The 20328-nt window shown below is 39.0% G+C and overlaps 1 protein-coding gene across 6 annotated transcripts in view; it reads right to left on the reverse strand.

Annotated features, from left to right (window-relative positions):
• PTK2 (protein tyrosine kinase 2) overlaps positions 1-20328 on the reverse strand; it is a 282084-nt gene that overhangs the window by 174366 nt on the left and 87390 nt on the right. For 5 of the 6 annotated variants that reach the window (XM_058564997.1, XM_058565000.1, XM_058564996.1 and 2 more), the window contains one exon: positions 9945-10171. In XM_058564997.1, the coding sequence (XP_058420980.1) occupies positions 9945-10139 (195 nt within the window). In that variant the 5' untranslated portion in view covers positions 10140-10171. Of the gene's footprint in view, positions 1-9944; positions 10172-20328 lie in introns of those variants that run through there. The other variant, XM_058564999.1, reaches the window with a different exon arrangement.

Here is a 20328-nt window from a genome sequence, read left to right on the forward strand (position 1 = left end):
ATTCTTGCCCTGTGCCTGCACGGGTGTGGAAGCCCTGTGCATATATGTTTGAAAATAGGCAGTAAAGACGGAAGACTCATTTGGGAAAATGACAGAAACCATGTGCTGCCCTTACATGAGGATGTACTACTCACAATCCACTGTCATCTTCCCAATCTTTTAGGCCATTAGTAAACTTTTAATGATGCTGATATTAACATGAAAATGTCTAATAAAGAAAATCAATATTGTCTATTGAAGAAAATCAATGGTTTTTCAAAATTAGCAATTAACTGAAGCTATCACATATAACTTGTAATGTAAGACACATAAGTTCCTGCACACACTAAGTATTTCTTTATTATGGCACGATGCTGTCAATAATACAATTAAGGGTGTTCCCATAAGAAAAGATAAATAATAACGTACTACACACAAAAACCATCAAGGACTCAGTGTGTCCACACCAAGGGCAGGACGTGTGCTGCGCTCCTGGTACCTGCACGAGGCTGACTTCCCTTCCAGATTACTCAATCCGTGGGACAAGTTTGTGTATCAAGCTTGGGAGGGTGGCGGGGGAGTAAATATGGCAACAGAGAGAAAGTATGAACAAAGGACCTGGCTGGAAGAGTCAAAGACAGCTTCATAAAGATGATGAATTCCCACCGGGACCAGAAGGATGTGTGCAGCCTACAGAACTCTGGGTGCAACTGAGATAGGCAGAAACTGTCCTTTCTGGCTTTTGGATTCCAGGCCTGGAATATCTGACGGGGCCACCATGAACGACAGTGCCCAGCCAAGGGGGCAGTGGGAGCTGAAACCCAGCCTGAGCTCCAGTCTTCAAATCTTGTGCTCTGGGGTGAGAGACCTGCCTAGAGGAAGGGACATCTTTTTCTAGTAATTCTCTCAAAGGCGACTTCTGCAGCTTCTCCTTGCCAACACACAAATCCCTAAACTGCAAAGGATGGGAGCTGGCACCTCTTTCAAATTCCCACAAAAGCGCCTTCGTCTCCCTGTCCAGCTCTGCCAGCTCACCAAGCGCACACCAACACCAGTTACCCTTGCATTACAGCCCAGGTCTGAGCACGTCTTCTCTTTACTCCACAGCTCACTGCTACTAGGTTCCAGAGCAACCTCTCTCCCTGTAGTTAGGGCTATTATTCACATCTCTGTCGGTCTCTAATTGTCTGTCTCAGTGCACGAGGTCTATCCTTCCACACCCAGACGTAGAGGGTAAGGCAGTGCACAAATCATTTCTTACACTTATATTTGCCAACCACACCCTAGGAGAAATCCCCCCTTCTCTGGGTGCCTTCCCTGATGACCCCTTGCAAAGGTTACATGTCCTCTGAACTCACAGGGCACCCACCTGCAGAGAAGCAGCATCAGCTAGAGAGACTTGGTCCAGAAGTGTGGTGCTTACTAGGGGAAAGGCAGGTTCTGAGTTTTGGAGTTTTATGGAATAGACGGAATTTTAGTCAGTTACTTGATCACATTGCCTGAAGACTCCCAGAATGATTTTAACTTTGGGTTTGCGTGACAAAGATTTCCCATATTGTAATACCTCGTGACTAAACAAGGTTGCAACTTTCCACTAAAAAATTAAGCAATAAATGCCTAGATATTTCCTTTTATTTCATTTTTTGCTTTTTCATTATGCTTCCACATTGTGTTCTGTCCTATCTCTCATTCTCCAGGACTCTTATAAACCTCCTGACTTAATTTGGATAGCAGCCATGATTATGAATATACAAGGTACTTAAATAATTGATGCTGAATGCATATACTCAGTAATTTAAATAATTTTGAGAACCAAATATTTGGTTCTGGACAACTGAACAAAGAATTTTGAGAACTAAATATTTAGTGAGGAATGCATACTCAAGAAACGCTACAATGCTACCATATGGAAATGCTACTATTTCCATATAACACACATGTACATACATTAGTACATGTCTATATTATTTATGGAATGCATACATTTAGAAAAGTGACTGTCTCTAGGGAGATAACAGGACAAGGATTTATAATACGCCACTAACGGTAGCTGAATTAAATTTAAATTTCTCACCCTGGTTTTAAAGGCTCATGACAATCTGGTCCTATGGTATACGAAATAATACTTAGGTACTCTGAAATTTCTGTTTATCCATTTATATCATATCTCAGGCTTTGGAAATATACAGTTTTCCTGATTAAACTCTCAAGTTAGACATTTATAGTGAAAGAATTCTTCTTAAGGTTGAAAACAAAAAAAGCCAGTGTCTGCATCATGCTTACACCTTTTCAGGAACATAGCATTCAGTGTGCAGAGTCATTTTACTGCTGGTAGATAGTTATTTTCTTTTTTACTTCCTTGTTTTGGGGCAGAAAGGGAAGTGGAAATGCAAAAATACCACTATGAAGATCTTTCTAGCTGCCGTCATACATATGTAGAAGCATTGCTCAGAAACAGACATACTTAAAATGTGACATTTTGCTAAGTACAGCCAAATTGTCCACCAATAAAACTATACCAATCATACTTGACACACAGTGTTAGAGACTGTCCATCTCATGCCAATACTGGATAAAATCAATCTTAAAATGTTTATCAATTTCATGGACCAAAAAAAGGGGGGAGAGGGCATTTTATTGTTGTTATAATTTACATTTCCCTGATTAACTTACTAGGGAGATGAAGCTATAATTTTGTTTCTAAAAGTTTTTTTTTATGATTTTGTTTGGTTCAACTTGGTCACATCTTTCAGACAGTGTCTGAAATGAAATGTCGTTTTTTCCACTGGTAGAAAGAAGTCATGCAACCCTTTCCTTCATGTTCATTCATTCATGAATCTTCACTTACTCATTCATTCAATGACCATCCAAAGTGCCCACTGCATGCATGGTGCTAGCAATACAATGATGAGTAAGATGTAATCCTTACCCTCAAAAGTCTTAAGAGTCCAGTAGGAGAAAGACGTGATAATGAATACATGCAAAAGTGGCATAAGTCTGTGGGGAAGGTGCGGTGGGGGACAAGACAAAAAGGAATATTCGATATTTTTAGTTATCTCATCACAGGTAATTTGCAAGATTTCTTTTATTTTGAGAGGAGATATCTGAGGCCATGCGTATTGCTCTTAACACTGTTCATCTCTTCCTCTTCCTAAGAATCACCAAGTATAATCGCTATTTGTCTTTTATAACGTCCAGTGGTGCTTTTTCTCAGCGTGTTTCTCTTTCAGATACTCTACTCCTCACATTTAGGAAACTAACGGGTTCCTACTGTTCTTCTCTGATCGTGGCTGTCCTGGTAGGAGCCTATCATTCAGTTAGCAAAAACAAGATGTGGAGGGCCGGCCCCGTGGCTTGGCGGTTGGGTGCGCGTGCTCCGCTGCTGGCAGCCCGGGTTCGGATCCTGGGCGCGCGCCGACGCACCGCTTCTCCGGCCATGCTGGGGCCGCGTCCCACATACGGCAACTGAAAGGATGTGCAACTATGACATGCAACTATCTGCTGGGGCTCTGGGGGAAAAAATAAATAAATAAATAAATATTAAAAAAAAACAACAACAACAACAAGATGTGGAAATCTAAATCCTGTTCTCCAACAGCTAGTACATCTCCTCCTCCTGGTTCAGTAGCAAACTAGCAGTCCTCCTGAAAGTCCTCCAAGACAAAGTATGCACTTTTGTCTGTTCATGGTCCATAGTCACTCCATTAGTTCCCTATTGCTGCTGTAACAAATGACCATAAACTTAGGGGCTTAATGTAATACAAATGTACTACTTTTCAGTTCTGTAGATCACAAGTCTGAAATGGGTTTCATTGGGCTAAAATCAAGGTGTGAGCAGGGACGTGCTGCTTTCTGGAGGCTCCAAGCTGGCCTTTTCCAGCTGTTAGAGGTGCCTCCGTTCCTTGGCTCATGGTCCCCTTCCTCCACCTTCAAAGCCAGCAGTGCTCCATCTGACTCTTCTTCTGTAGTCACCTCCCTGTGACCACAGCCAGAAAAGGTCTGCTGCTTTTAAGGACTCATAATCTCCCCATCTCAAGGTCCTTAACCCTAGTCACATCTGCAAAGTCCCTTTTGCCATGTAAGGTCAGATATGCACAGGTCCTGGGGATTAAGACGTGGACATCTTTAGGGGCCATTATTCTGGCTACCGGTCACCATCTCTAAGGATTTAATGATAAAGAATTCTTTTTTCTCATGCTCTGCTGTCTCATATTTTTCTTAACATTGCTTTTGATTCTATTTTATTCCTTAAGGTTTTTCTTCCCAGCTTTTTTCCTAGATGATACTTTCTGCCCATTAAAGGAATAGTTTAACTTTCTAACATCTCTGTAGTCCTTTCCCACACCAAAATTATTTAAATCCATAATACTCAATGTTCAAGTTTTTAAATGTGCACCCCCCTGCTCCTCTATCAGAGAGAAGATATTACATTGATAACTTGCATAAAGCAGTGAGTGCTGACACCTAACAATAAACACTGGAGACCCCGGGACTGGTGCAAAGTCCTCCAGGCAACTGTCTGTGGCTGAACTCTGGGAAAACTGCCTGAAGGATTCCTTCCCCTACACCTACCAGCCATTCTTAGCACAGGACAGCTCTGCTCACAGAATTCATACCTTCTGTAAACTCACAGAATCCCAAATTGTGTGTGTGTCTTTTCCCATTCCAGTCAGAAAGCTGATGTTAAACTGATCAGAATGTCACTTTCTACTGCTATTCTTCCCACCACCAGCTTGGTAACAGTAATTAGTACTAACCCAACTAAGTATATTCATGTTTTAGCCACCTACGTGGACTGCATTTATTTTGTTTACTTACTATTACAGGTTCAGGTAATTACGTCAACCTTGTTCTAGTGGCCCATGAGGAGTACTGAAACCTGAGGGTTTGCTATATACTTAGAAAAATTCAATGAGCCTCTTAGTAAATTTCAAGATGCTTTGAACGTGACAAGAATATTGTCCAAGAACTCAACTCCTACTTAATCTTTGGCAGCATTTTAACGTACTTTCCCAGATTTGGTGTCTGGGCATAAAATGAGTTGTTCTAGGCCTTGCGATTTAAAAAAAAAAAAGTAGAAATGAAGGTTTGATAGAAACATCACTAAGGCCAGGTACGGTTTTAGATAGGTGTACTCTTTATCAATTCAATTTCTTTTGTGATTATTAGTCTATTAAGCCTTTCTACTTCTGCAACCAATTTTCCTAATTTAATTATTTCTATCAGAAGTACTCCATTTCATCTAGGATTTCATATAGTCATCCAAAAAGGTATCAGTCGAGCACGTGCTGTGTGCCAGCTAGGCACTGTTGAAGAGGCTGTGACAATATCATGAAGCAGAAAGGTCCCTTGCTGTCACAGAGCTTACAGTCTAGTGGAAGAAAGCAGATAATAATGAGCAAACAAATCAAGAAGCAGGACAATTTCAATAAGGACAAAACATCTGAAGAAAATATAACAAAACAGGATTACGAGGAACAGAAAAGGTGGGGGAGAGGGAGCACTCTTGGGCTGGGCGGACAGGAGAGCAGAGCGAGTGGGGACAGTTGTGGGAAATAAGATAAGAACAGGCAACAAGGAGCCAGATCCCATAGGTCCTTTTGGCCACTGAAGGAATCTGGCTTTTCTCCGAGAGAAATGGAGAGCGACTGGAGGTTCTGAGCAAATTACTGACTAGAAGACTGGCACGTTAGAGAAACAGTCCAGGAAGCAGAAAGTAAAAGTGAGTGACCAGTAGGACAGAAGGTTACAGGGCATGATGGGGAGAGGAGAGGGTTAGGGCTCTTGAAGGACTTGAGTGTTCACTCTAAATGAGACACGAAGCCACTGGAAGGTTCTGAGTACAGGAGTGACACAGTCTGGCTTTCATTTAAACAGGATTGTTCCGGCAGCTGGGCTGTCAACAGACCAAGGGGAGCAAGTGGGGAAAGCGCGATGTCAGTTAGGAGACCATGTGCCAGTGCACACGACACACGGTGGGCTCGAAGAAAGCTGTTGCAGCGGAGGTCCTGTGAAGTGCGTGGATTCTAGGTATATTCTGAAGATAACGTGGACAGGGTTAGCTAACGTACCGGATGTAGAGCATAAGCAAAAGAGGAGTAGAAGATGATTCCAAGGGACTTGAGTGACTAAAAGAAGGGGAAATCCTTGGGCTGAAACACTGGACGTAAAGGCAGAGAAGAGAGGTATAGATGCAGCGGGGTAGCATTAAGGTCGTTAACTTAGAATGAGTCCAATCAGAACGAGGGTAAGGGTGTGGAATAGGTGGAGAGGTGCATTAACCCACGGTCACAGCATTAAGAGACTATGAAGATGTAAGAGAGGTGCAAGAGACTGACAGCAGTCTGGTGGTGGACTGCTGCCTCTTGCAGCCTCCTACAGTAGTTCCTTCTGGGTTCACTTTTTCTCAAGCTCCATTATGTGATCTAATTGTTTTTTCAAAGAAAGCCTACAGTATTAACTTCCTACCTCCTTCTTTCTCTATAGATACCTTCATCTCACATTTTCGTGATTGATAATTTACCTGGTATAGACTTTGGAACTACACGTTATTTTCCCTGCGTCCTCTATAGGTACTGTTCCAATATTTTCTTGCTTCTAGTATCACTGATGAAAAGTCATGACGTAATTTATGTAATGACTTAATGATGACATAAATATCATTCTTTTTCCTAAGTAGCAGACTTTTCTGGTAGAATTTGGAATTTTCTCTATACTCTATTTATAAAGAGTGATAGTGAAGTATCACTGCAATGTTTCTAGATGACCAATCTTATTCAATACTGTCCAGCATGGGTTAATCCTGGCTCTTCTGGATCGACCCATATTTATCTCCCGAGTTTCCTGGAGCATGGTACTGACACTTGGCAAAAGCTATGGCCAAGATAAGTGATGTTTGGAACCATGGGCTACTGATCACCTAGGGGCAGAACATACAAGCATGTTGGTATTGTTTAGTAATCATAATTGGATTTATAACTTGCACCTGATCTGGGTGGCACTTGGGCAGTTACACAAGTGAAGGCTGGTTACATAGACGGAATGTGCCCATCCGACAGACCCCCACCACAAAGAGGCTTTAGCCCTCCCACTACCCAGGTGCTGCACAAGTAGGCCAGCGATGGTTTGTCAGCGTCGAGGGAGTCCTGTGAATCCTTCCAGCAACCAAACATTTAAACTAATTAATGTATAATGAGCACATATACGTAAAAGGAGTAAAATTTATTAATTGAAGCAGGGGAGAAATAAAACCTCTGTAATGAATTACTACCAAAATCCACATATTTTCCTGGTGAAAAATCTTTCAACTCCTCCAAAGGTTTTGGTTCTTCTGAGTTAAGCAGTCTCTCTGATACTTTCTATAGAGCACAACTTCTCAGCAGAAATATAACGCAAGCCACACACATCATTTTAAAAGTTCTAGTAGCCACAGTAAAAAGAAACAAGTGAATTCAATTTTAATAATATGTTTTATTTAACCTAGTATATCAAGAACATTATTCTTTCAACATACAATCATAACAAATTATTGGTATTTTACTTTCTTTTTTCATACTAAATCTTTGAAATCTGGTGTGTATTTTCATACTTACAAAACATCAATTCAGACCAGCTACATTTCAAGTGTTCAATAGTTGTGCATGGCTACCATACCGGGCAGTGTAGCAATAGAGACTCTAAGACTGAATCTAATTATTCAGTAAATTTGGATAACAACAAGCTATCCCCTTCAGAAAACAGTTAGCTTCCTCTTCACTACCATCAAATGGTCTATTTCTGCCAAGTGACTATACTTCCAATCTTAACTTACCCCGCCTCCCCGCCCCACCCTGTTTCTGTTCTAAAGTCATCAGGCCATTAAATGCTGCACGTTTCTCCCATCTTACTCTCGCCTAACAATATATGCTTGTCTCTGTATCCATAATGTTCCTCTGTTTGATGCCTCTTCTTGGGGAGAAAGATGTCACGAACATGTTCTTCAGTACTATTTTGTTCAGATGTGCAGATACATCCATTAATTAATTTACAATTAAAATACTGCATTTTCAAATGTTACAGCATTAAATGAAAGCAGGTTATGAAAAGCATCCACCCTCCATCACAGTGACCCAGTATCTTGCGGATTTTATGCTATTCCAGGAATGGGCTATGGGGAATCAATGCCAATAGAGATTTCTCTGCCTCAAGTTGAAAACCATCAACTGATAAGAGTTATTAAAGTTCAAACATTTTACTATGAAATAAAACAACTTGCTTTTTGGCCACACAGATTTGCTAGTATTGATCTTCATAAAAGTCTGACAAATAAGTTCTCATAACTTATGTATTTGTATCTGGTTTATTGTATCTTCACAATACAAATGTTTTGATATCTGGCAAGTTTTTAACACTGGCTGAAGGCTGACATATGCCCAGTGATCCCTGGTTCTCTCCTGGTATTAATTCTTTCATGTGCAGTAAGTTTGATACTAAAACACATTTGTCATGGAGTCTTTCCCAGGTGAATTTTCTGATACAATAAATCTTGAACATTTGCTAAACATCTTGTCAAATTCATAATCTTTAAAAGGTCCCCCTCCTGTACAAATGCTCTGAAGTTTATTAAGGCTGATGCAATGGTTTAAAGAATTTCCTCATTCATTGCATTAGAAATTTACAAAGACTAGAAAATACACTAAGAGCCTTCCCATAAATGTTACATTTCCAAGATTTCTCAGTATGAATTACCTGATTAATGTTAAGATAGAATACTAGCTGCTGGCTTTTCTACCAAGTGATGGTGTTTATAAGGTTAAATATAAAACAGAACTATAGAAAAAGCCAGCAAACTTCATAAAAAGTCTGTAAAAAGAGACTATTATATTTCAATTATACCTCACAAATAGATATTAACACATATTTCAATCCTGAAGGATTCTCCTTTTAATAATTAATGCAATTGAACAGTCAACATTACAATATTACAGAGGTAACAGAAAATTACATGTAATTCAAATGTAATATTGTAGCCTTAAATCTAAATTCTATCAATCCTTTTATTTTACTCAAAAATAGTTAAGGCATATAAGTTAAAGAGTAGCAAATTAAATAGTTTCAGTATTACAAAAAGAAAGAGAGTACAAAAGACATATCTATTTGTCCTACTCCCTGGACACTTGTGCTCTTTAAAAGATGAATATGGACTAAGTGGAGGAGGGCAGGAAGGAGGAGGGGTTTCTTTAACACTTGACCAGAGTAAACACTTCCTGCAAATGTACATACTGCACTCAGTTTTCTGAAATCACAGTGCTACCTTCTCACTCCTGACTCTCACAACCTGTGCCTACAATGTGCTTCTCCCACAATTCTTTATCACCAACTCTCCCTCACCACCCAGAGGACACTCTCTCCAGGCTAACTCCTACCTTCAGGAATTACTCCTGCAGGCTTCCTCATCAGCTGGAATGCCTCAGGAAGCACTTTCTGTACTGCACTCATTAGGGCCACGAGCGTCTCCCCCAGTAGACTGTAAGCTGTACGAGCAGGGATTTTTTTATATCCCAGAACCTTGCCAGTGTCTGGTATACAGAAGATCATCATCAGTTTTGGAAGAATCTATCCTATTTAGAGTCATGCAAATATCTTCAAAATTACACTTTCTAGAAAATAATTTCTTACTGCATAAGTATGAGAGGCTATTTTAATTGCTTTGTTTCCTTGTACCCTTCAAAGAGTTAAAACAGGAGAGAAAAACAAGTCAAAGGCACTACATGACTAATATATGATTCAGTTATTATTTTCCTAAGAAATTTTACAACAATTAAAACTCTGGTCAGTCACATATTAACTGAATAAATATTATAAAGAAAAAGTTAACATCTCTGTAATATGGGAATAATAGTTATTACTTTCTCTTTTTGTGGTATGTGCCAATAACAGTTAACCTAAATACACACTAAGGATGCCTCCTAGGAAAACACACTTACCCTGACGTCAGTGGCATCTCCGTGCCTGATAATACTGGCCCAAGTGGTTGGCTCACTGTTGCTTTCAAAGTAATGAAAGACCTTTAACACTCGCTCCATTGCCCCAGGGGACCGTTCCACACCAGTACCTAGGTGAGTCTTGGTACTCGAATTCGGTGTGTGATTCAAGTTTGGATCAAGGTAAGCGGCTGCCATTATTTTGCTAGATGCTAGGTATCTGTCATATTCTGTAAGAGAAAAAAAATAATTTTCAGTGTACAATATTTGGAATCTATCGATTGAAATGTGATATGTTGATACTTATATTAACAACGCTGTTCTATACTCTCTCCCTATGATACGTTATATGCAGAAGGGGAACTTGAGAAGAAGTGGGACCTATCTACCAAGATAATCACAGTATTCTCCCCGCACCCAGAGCAGTACCTGATTCACGGCAGCATAATAAACATTTGTTAATCAAAATTTTTAAAGGCCAGGAGTCCTAATTCAGCTCTGTCAAAAATTCACTGTTATCTATAACCAATGTAACTTAACCCTCCCTCTTCTTTTAAAATCACAGCCTTTAAATTTGTGGGAAAATCTCACAAGAAAGCCAAACATGTTAATTTTGCTGCTTACTTTTAAAATTTTTACATGAGACACAAGTTCTTTCTTCATATAATAAAAATTCAATAAGTAGTCATTATATATACTAGGCACTGGTGACGAAAAAACTATAGTTAAAACAAGGTCCTCCTGCTTAGTCAGTCAGTTAGCAGGAGAGTCAGACTGAAAAGAAAACCAAACCAAAAAGCATAAACAACTAAATTTTTTTGAAGTGTGCCTGGAGGACTTCCATTTGAATATGAGAGAATAGCTTGGGCAAGACTAAAACTCCCACTGAGAAAACTTAGAAAAGCCAGATAAAAGAACAATCCAAATAACGTTTGGAGTCCGAGACATTCTGAGGCAACCAAGACAAAAAGTGACACGATGGAGGTACTTCATGGCTGACTCTTCCCAAGGACATTTGCCAATTCTGGGTCTTCAAGAGCCTGAGGATCCAAGAAAAAGCCACTAATGAGAAAGAAACCAGCAGAGCTTTTGGCAGTGGGAGACCCAATTATGAGGGCAAGGGGCCTGGGACCCTGGTGAGAAGGGTGGGGTGGAGAACTGAGTTACACACTCTGCTGGTTGTCACCAATCCTGAACCCAAGCCCAGAAGGAGCCTCTAAAAGCAACGGGAAGTTGAAGATAGGTGGAGGGATTAGAAGTGCACCTGATTACACCCTGCCGCTTTTGGCACCACACAGAAGACCTAAACAGCACGATTAACAAACTTGATCTAATTGACACAGAAAACATGACACCCAATAGCAATTCATCTTTGCAAGTGAAATATTTACTATTTACTAAAACTGACCACAGGCTGAATGAAAGACCAAGACTCAGTAAATATCAAAGGACTAAAACTATCTAGAGTATGCTATGTCTAGCATTAAGCTGGACAACAACAAAAGAACTAGAAAATCCCCAATTGCCTTGAAATCAAGCAACATATTTCAACTAACCCATTACCAAAAAGAAACTCAAAGTATTTTGAATTGAATGATACAATGAAAAGAAATATCAAAACTGGATGCAGATCCAGTTGTGCTTAGATTAAAATCTATACTTTTAAATGTATATATTAGAAATGAAGATTGGAAGTTAATGATCTACATATCCAATCTAACAGTACAATTTAGAAGGTGAACGAAATCAAGTTATTTCTTTGAAAAGAATAATGCAACTGAAAGATCTCTAGCAAGACTAATCAAGGAAAAAAGAAAAAAGGCAAAAACTAGCACTATCAAGGATGAAGGAGAACAGATAAAAGAATATTAATAATAAGAGGTACTGAAAGAATATCAAAATATCAATAAGAGAATACTATGAACAACTTTATGCCAATGAATTTGAAAATTTAGATGCATGCACAATTCCCTGCAAAGTACAACTTGCCAAAATCGAAACAAGAAATATAAAATCTAAATAGATCTAGTTTATCAAAGATAGTCAATTTTAATTAAAATTCTTCCTACAAAGGAATATTTGAATTCTTCCAACAATTTAAGGAAGAAATAATATTAATCTTACAGAAATTCTTCTAGAGCACAAATAGGGAACATTTCCCAACTTGTTTTATGAGACCAGCAAAACAGTGATACAACACCTGACAAGGACAATATGAGAAAGGGTACAAATCAATCTTTCTTATAAACACAGGAGCAAAAATTTGAACAAAATATTAGAAAATTTAATCAAGCAATATTTAAAAAGAATAATGTATTATGACCAAGAGGAGTTTATGTGAGGAATACTAAGGTGGCTAAACATTCAAAAAGCAATCAATGTTTAGAGCAGCTTTACTCATAATTTCCAAAACCTGGAAGCAACTAAGATGTCCTTCAGTAGGTGAATGGATAAACAAATTGTGATATATGCAAACAATGGAATATTATTCAGCAGTAGAAAAAAAAAAATGAGCCATCAAGCCATGAAAAGACATGGAGGACCCTTAAGTGCCTATTACTCAGTGAAAGAAGCCAGTCTGAAGAGGCTCCATATTGTATCATTCCAACTATATAACATTCTGCAAAGGCAAAACCATAGAGATAGTAAAAATTTCAGTGGATGCAGAGGTTGGAGGGTGGGGGAAGGATGAACAGGTGAAGCACAAAGGATTTTTAGGGCAGTGAAAATACTCTGTATGATACTATAATGATGGATACATGTCATTATACATTTGTCCAAACCCATAGAATGTACAACACCAAGAGTGAACCCTAAGGTAAACTATGGACCTTGGATGATTATGATGTGTCAATGTAGGTTCACTGATTGTAACAAATGTACCACTCTGGTGGGGGATGTTGATTATGGGGGAGGCTATGCATGTATCCATGGCAGGGGGTATGTGGGAAATCTCTGTACCTTCCCTTCAATTTTGTTGTGAACCTAAAACTGCTCCAAAAGTATAGTCTTAATTAAAAAAAAAAATCAATATAATTCATCATATTTTCAGAAAGGAGGAGAGCCATAGTTTTCTTAATATATGCAGAAAAGCATCTGATAAAGTTACCCAACACTCAGGATAAGAACTCTTAGTACAGTAGGGCCGGCCCCGTGGCTTAGCGGTTAAGTGCACGCGCTCTGATGCTGGCGGCCCGGGTTCGGATCCTGGGCGCACACTGACGCACCGCTTCTCCGGCCATGCTGAGGCCGAGTCCCACATACAGCAACTAGAAGGATGTGCAGCTATGACATGCAACTATCTACTGGGGCTTTGGGGGGATAAATAAATAAAGTTAAAAAAAAAAAGAACTCTTAGTAAAGTAGAAATAGGAAGAAATTTCCTTAATCTGATGAAGAGTATCTACATTAAACTTAAACACTAGTGAAGAGTCCCACTCCGCCTCAAGACTGGGAATATGTCACGGATGCCCACCACTATCACTTCTAATATGATACTGTTCTGAAAGTCTTAGCCAGGTTCCACAGGCAAAAAAGATAAGTAAAGCACAGGGCTGGGAAGGAAGGAATAAAACTATTATTATTCACAGACTACACGATTATGTATGAAGAAAATCTGTAAGAATCTACGGATAAACTACTGGAATTAATAAATGAATTTAGCAAGGCTACTGGATCATCAAACAAAATCAACTGTACTTCTGATCATTTTAGCCATCTCTTTTGCTGCCCAAATTAGATATGAAGGATGACGAAATGAAGTATGGTATCAACTGCTTCCTAAAAAGAAAGACTGCATCTCCAGAGTGGTCAAAAGAGCTGATACACTGGCGATGAAAATTCACTACTCATAATATCAAGCACGGCAAGGGAGAAGCTAAATTGAAAACACGACAGAATCTGAATATACCTCTGTGGCCCAAAATCAATGGCAAAATTCTTCATAAGTCTTCAAAGAGTAGGCCAAAACATTTTGTGAAAGATAAACCAGTGTTATCATGTTACCATCATAACAGTGAAGCAGTTTTCCATGATAGAATGTGATTCTGTTCTACAGTTTAGTGCTTTCATCTGTTTGTCAAAATCCTATCTGTGCTTTAAATTCTCAAACTGGCAACATTTCCACCATCAAGCCTTCCTTGACTCCTCTGGATAGTTCTGTATTTGATTCTGTTAACACCCACGTTCCCTGTTGGTGGCATTCACGTTTGTCTCTTTGCTGGTCTTGAGGATTATGAGATCCTGGCATCTGGGTCACCTCTTAGGCAGTCACAAAACCACGGTTTGGTCAGTTTGAGGGATGGTCTCAACTACGGAATGAGAAGTCCCAAGAGCTGCTTTCTGCTACGCTGACTATTCTGTTCCCAAACAATTAACAGAATTCTCTGTGTTGTCTGTGCGGTCCTGTATTTGTTTTTGACCCATGACTAAAGTCATACAACTGGAGCTGCTAATTCTCTGTGTCTCTAAATGAAAAAAGCCCTTCACCCTCCTCACCACAGAGAGGTATGTTTTACAGGGTTTTGTAATTGTAGCCCTCTGTAATCTGTGGCCACTTGTATTTCTTAGAACTCTTCAAGACTAACCAGTCATAGGCATCTGCTACTTGTGCACACTACAGAATATCTTTTTTAAAAAAACTCTCAAAGAAGAGGAAATGAAAAGATTTTAAAAATTGAAACTGATTTTACATGGCTTAGGCCCATACTCTTCAAACTATCTGTGGTGAAGGACCAACTTTGTTTTGTTTTGATTTCCAACCTGTCATAGATCAATACTTTTGTAAAATATAGTGAAATTTCTAGAAAAATGAAATTTAAAAATAAAAGACACAAAAGCCAGGCACAAAACTTCTATCATCAGAGTCAATTAACAAAATTTCTATAAAGGTTTCTAGATGCTTACACAAATTCTACTCTTATTTTGTCCTAGATTGTTAACAGTTCCAGCACCAACACTAGTCTGTTGACCACACTGCCAAGTCCTGGCTCAGGCACCAGAGAGCTCTAACTTCTCAGCCAGACTGCCCGGTTAAAGTCACCACTGCAGCAAAGAATCTAAGTGCTTACTGGAATGGGAACACAGACGGCACGTCAGTGATCACAGCTGAGCTGTCCAGAGTTTCAGGTCTCCCTTTAATTAACATAAGAAACATCTCAAGGATTCTTGGTGCCTACAAAGAAAGAGGGCAGTCCCAAGCCAGGGTGTGAGGAAACAAGATGTTGACAAACCCTAGAGTTGACTCCAAGGCTCACGGCACAATCTGATATAAATGCTCCATAAAACAGCACATACAAAAGAGGGAGAAAAGTGCAAGGACCATAACGAACATCTTACTCCAGAGTTCCCTAGTTTATATTTATTGTACATAGTAAGATCCCACCAAGACAGCAACCTCATTATGCTTGAAATATGCCAGCCCTTTAATAGAACTTGAGATGCTTGACAGAATACAAGAGAAGAAGCAGAGAATGCAAATTGATACAGCTCAATTGAAAAAAAATTAAGACACAAACAAGTCTAAAGAGTTTTTAAGAATTTGGTAATGATCCTAGTTAAAGAAAATCCTTAAACTAGAATGGCATAAAAGTTTTCTTCTCCCTAACTTTGTTCTTTTATACAAGATTTAGGTTTCTCATAAAAAGTCTAATCTAAATATCCTAAATTTCCTATACTGATTTTACTAGACAGAGAAGCTAACATTAAACTATTTAAATGTTTAATATTATAATATCAATGTGTGGCAGCTTATATTTTCCAAAAGTAGCTATAGCAATGTCTCCCATTCCCAATGCTCTTCTTCCAATGTGACTTTGAAACACTTTTCAAGAAGCAGAGTCTACATTCCTTCTCCTTGAATCTGGGTGGGCTTCTGACTATAAAACCCAAATGAATAAAGTGCTGATAAGATAAATATGTTTTAAATAAAAAATTAAAAGCATTAAGTGTATGATAACCTACTTGTGTATATTTAAACTCAGACACACAGAAATATATTAAAATTACTGAATAAAGAAAAGTTATGAATGATAATTAAGAAAAGCAACAGTTCAGAAGACATGACACACCCAGCTAGCTTTGGCAGTCCACTGATGGCCACTGGACAACACCGTGATCTGTTCTTTTATAAAAGGAGGAAAACCTAGAAATAATCTGAAATAATCTTTTCCATATATCTAATTAACTCCTAAAGCAAATGTTAAAGAGATCCTCTCTTGGGATCCAGATAGAGAACTGATCTTTTCCTTTCTTAATAAAATACTACAGTAACTTTCTACATTGGGCATTTCTAACACTGCTAAATCCTTCTCATTTTTTGGACTTGAAAAACACAAAACTGTACTTTAAGTGCTTTCTCAATTTAGAATATTAAAAATAACTAAGGTATACTCTGTGCTAGATTTCCTAAACTTCTGATCACTGAGTTACAGAAGTCCCCTCAATGTGCTCAGGTGGCTGCACAGACAGCTCTAACAGGAGGATGTCCTGACATTTAAAGCTTAAGAGTTAAAAATCTATACCTACAGGAGACAGGCCTCCAAGGTTGTTTACGATTTCAGCATGCTACGGAAACAAAGGGGCTCTCTCTTTGGACACATCTGATTAAAAATGGGAAAGGAAATAGTGACTTATTTGTGACAACATCTTAAGAATATCACATTTATTATGACTGAAGCCTATACTAAGAATACCTGTGAAGGTAAAAGAAATGTCCTGGAGGCACTATACACAACATGCAGATCTTACTGTTTCGACTATTTCCGGTATTATGAAGACAGTTGTCTAGTCTGATTTAATGAAACCAGGAGGTCTTAATCAGATAACCCAACTGGCCCGACCAAAAATGACTGATATTTGGACATCCCAATGCATGCTTTCTTTATCTTGTGTTGGTTCCATCCACTAAACTTTAAATAGCCACTCTAGACCTTTTTGCCCTCCTCTCTACTATCTTCTTTCCTTTCTTTGTCTTTCCAAAACAATCACATCAGCTGACCATCTAACTGCCTGTTTTATTCTCTATCCCTCAACCTCTCTAACAAAGATATTAGAACTAAACCTACGAACCCAAATAGTGCTATATTTCACCCCAAAACTAAGAATCACATTTCCTTTTATATTAAATACTAGATTATTAACCCAAAGACACCTAAACTAGGCTCTAGGCCCCAATAATTAACCAATGATACTGGTATTTCGTTGAGCCCCAATGGAGGGTAGGGAATACAAGGAATAGGAAAAAACATGAGCCTAAGGACAGACAGTGTGGGCCAATGATTTTCCTCAGGGAGCTACACAGAACCTAGTACATGATCTACTTAAATTCTCTCAGGGTATCTGTACTCCCCATTCGGACCAATTAAGTACAGACTAATTGTTAAAAGCCAGTTATCATATACAATATATTTGTGTCCTCTCAATGCATAACCACAGAATTATTCTTTGTGAAATCAGGTGACTGTCTCATGCACACTGAATCAAAATGAACTCTCCAGTTACTTGCATTTTATTAATAGTTCGATGTGGAAATTTGCTGGGAAGGGTCTGAAAAAACTGTACTTCACTGGTTTGCATTCAGATTGCTCCCCTGGCTAGTTCCCAATCTAGAGCATGGGATCCAGACATTAATGACAGCTATGGCACACATAACAACTGAACCAGTGCAAGCTCTACAGGCTCCACTGAGCAGCAGACATTCACTAGCTAATAGTCTTAGATGCTATAGTTACTCTCCACTACTTACTGGATAGCTAAGGGGAAAACTGTACGGTAAGTACCCTGAAAAAATGATATATTACAAAAAGTGAAATATTTGATGAATCAACCAAGAAAAAAAGGCCACTTTGTTATCCAACAGGGACCAAACTGATCCAAGGGCCTTATTCTATTAGGCTTAAGCCAAATGGAAAACCAGCCACAATATGGGTTCCACCATTTCTTGTGACTGCTGTGTTATCATTTTCCTCTCCCATCAGACAGCTAGGTATTTAAATATCACTACAAAGCCACTGCACTGAGCTAAGATCCAATTAAAGACAGACAACGAAAACAGCTGAGATGGCTGAAAAACGGGTTCTGAGAAACCATGATGAGGAAAATGGCCCAGAAGTGGCCTAAGTAAAGGAGAAGGGCCTCCAGGAGAGCACTAGCCGAAATGACACGAGAGATGCACGCATCCTGCACACTCCACTGTCTCTAGGAGCGCCCGCAGGTAGCTGCTGTTGCTTTTCCTGACAATCTTCCATGTGCTCTGAGGCAAACTCCGATAAACTACAGTTAATCAACCAGAGGTGATATTAAGAAACAAATGTAAAGATACTGCTTAATAATTTCCATCTTCTCTATTCCAACAGAACAATGAGAACATTCAGTAACATGAATGGATAAACAAACTGTGGCACAGCCATACAAGAGAACAGAACAGTATTCACCCATAAAAAGGAATGAAGTACTGGTTCATGCTTCAACATGGGTGAACCTTGAACACATTATGCTAAGTAAAAGAAGCCACACAAAAGGCCATGTCATACGATTCCATTTATATGAAAAGTCCACAACAGGCAAATCTAGAGAGACAGAAAGTAGGTAAGTGGTTGCCACAGGCTGTGGGGAGGGAAAATGGGGAGTGACTGGTAATGGGCATGTGGTTTCTTTTTGGAGTGATGGAGCTAGAGAGTGGTGACGGTTGCACAACCTTGTGTATATACTTAAAACCACTGAATGGTACACTCCAAAATGGTGATTTTTATCTCAATTTTACAAATTGATTTTTTTAAAAGTACATTTTTCATGGCTCCAAATTTTTAAAAACCAACAATACTAAGTGCTGGCAAAGATGTGGAGCAACCAGAGCTTATATACACTGCTAGCTGAGGTGCAGCCTGATACAGCCATTTTGGGAAACCATTTCTCCGAGAGCTGATGAGATGTATATACTATGACCAGCCATTTCATTCTTAAGTACACGCCAAAGAAAAACACATACACATCTTCACCAAAAGACACATGCGACATTCACGGCAGCACTATTCATAATAGTTCAAAACTGGAAAACAACCCAAACATCCATCAATAATAAAATAAGCCGCAGTGTACTCTTAAATGGTATACCATACAGCAATAAAAAATGAGTGCTACATGCAACAACATGAATGAACCTTATTACAACAGGCAATAGGCAAAAGAAAACATAAAATTCAAAAACAGGCAAAACTGAGTCATGGTGACAGAAACCAATGTTGGTCACCTTTCACAGGATACTGACTACAAGGGACCATGAGGGAGGCTGCTGAGAGCTGGCAACATTCTAAACATTGATATGGAAGGCAGCAGTAAAAACTGCACCACAATATATATGATTTGTGCATTTCACAGTATGTATGCTATACTTCACTTATACACCTTTATTTACAAAAATGAGAACAAAAAGGTTTGCCAGAAGACTCTTATCCAACAACTGACCAAAAGCAACAGGCAATGCCAAAGTGTACCAGCTAAAATCAATTGCCTGAGCCACAGTCATCAATCAAAGAAGCACTTCACACGGGCACCTTTTACAAATGCCAATTGTTCTTGATTTGTGCATTTCTGCCTCTGCCTCTCTTCTAATTGTATATGCACATGCCATTTTGCAAAACAAGTAAAATGAGTGATGCTGGCAAATACCAAATTACTGTTCATTTACCATCTTCTGTGAAAGGAGTTCTTAACTGTATTTATGCACATATGTAGCTACTGATGATAAACACTGTAGAGAATCTGTTGAAAAATATAGACATTTTCTCCAGAAAATTTTGTATATGACTGCAAAATTCATGGATCCCCTAAAACTCATCCATGGATCCCTGCTCTAAGATCAACAGTCCCACCAAGGGAGTCAAATATCTGCCAGCACTAACATTCATTACAAATAATTAAAATTGCCATTTACTGAGTGGCTCCACATGCAAGGCAAAGACATACATTATCTCATCTAATTTCATTTTCACCATGACTGTTAGAGGTGGGTGGTACTAGCTCTGCTATGCAGATATAAAAGTCTAGGATAAAAGACAGTCTATATTCCAAGGACACAAAGCTACTCAGTGGTTTGGCTGCAACTGTGTGAGACTGAAGCTTTAAAAACTCTTTCAGTTGAGGTGCATTACACATCTAAACACCAAGGAGCCCCTTAAGCCCAGCCTAACAATGTTCTCTGCCCCTAAAATCCTGAAGCTCAGTGAAGTAGTCCACTTTACTCAATACGTGCGCACACCCACAAACAAACATACAAACACATAATTGTTCACTACTATAGTCACAACAGCAACAGGAATAACTAAATGCATACTGATGGATAAATGAATGAAAGGAAGAAAGTCGTCTAAAGCAGACTCCATTAGCCCTG

The sequence above is a fragment of the Diceros bicornis genome, chromosome 21 (assembly GCF_020826845.1).
Source record: "Diceros bicornis minor isolate mBicDic1 chromosome 21, mDicBic1.mat.cur, whole genome shotgun sequence".
NCBI classification, from domain to species: Eukaryota; Metazoa; Chordata; class Mammalia; order Perissodactyla; family Rhinocerotidae; genus Diceros; species Diceros bicornis.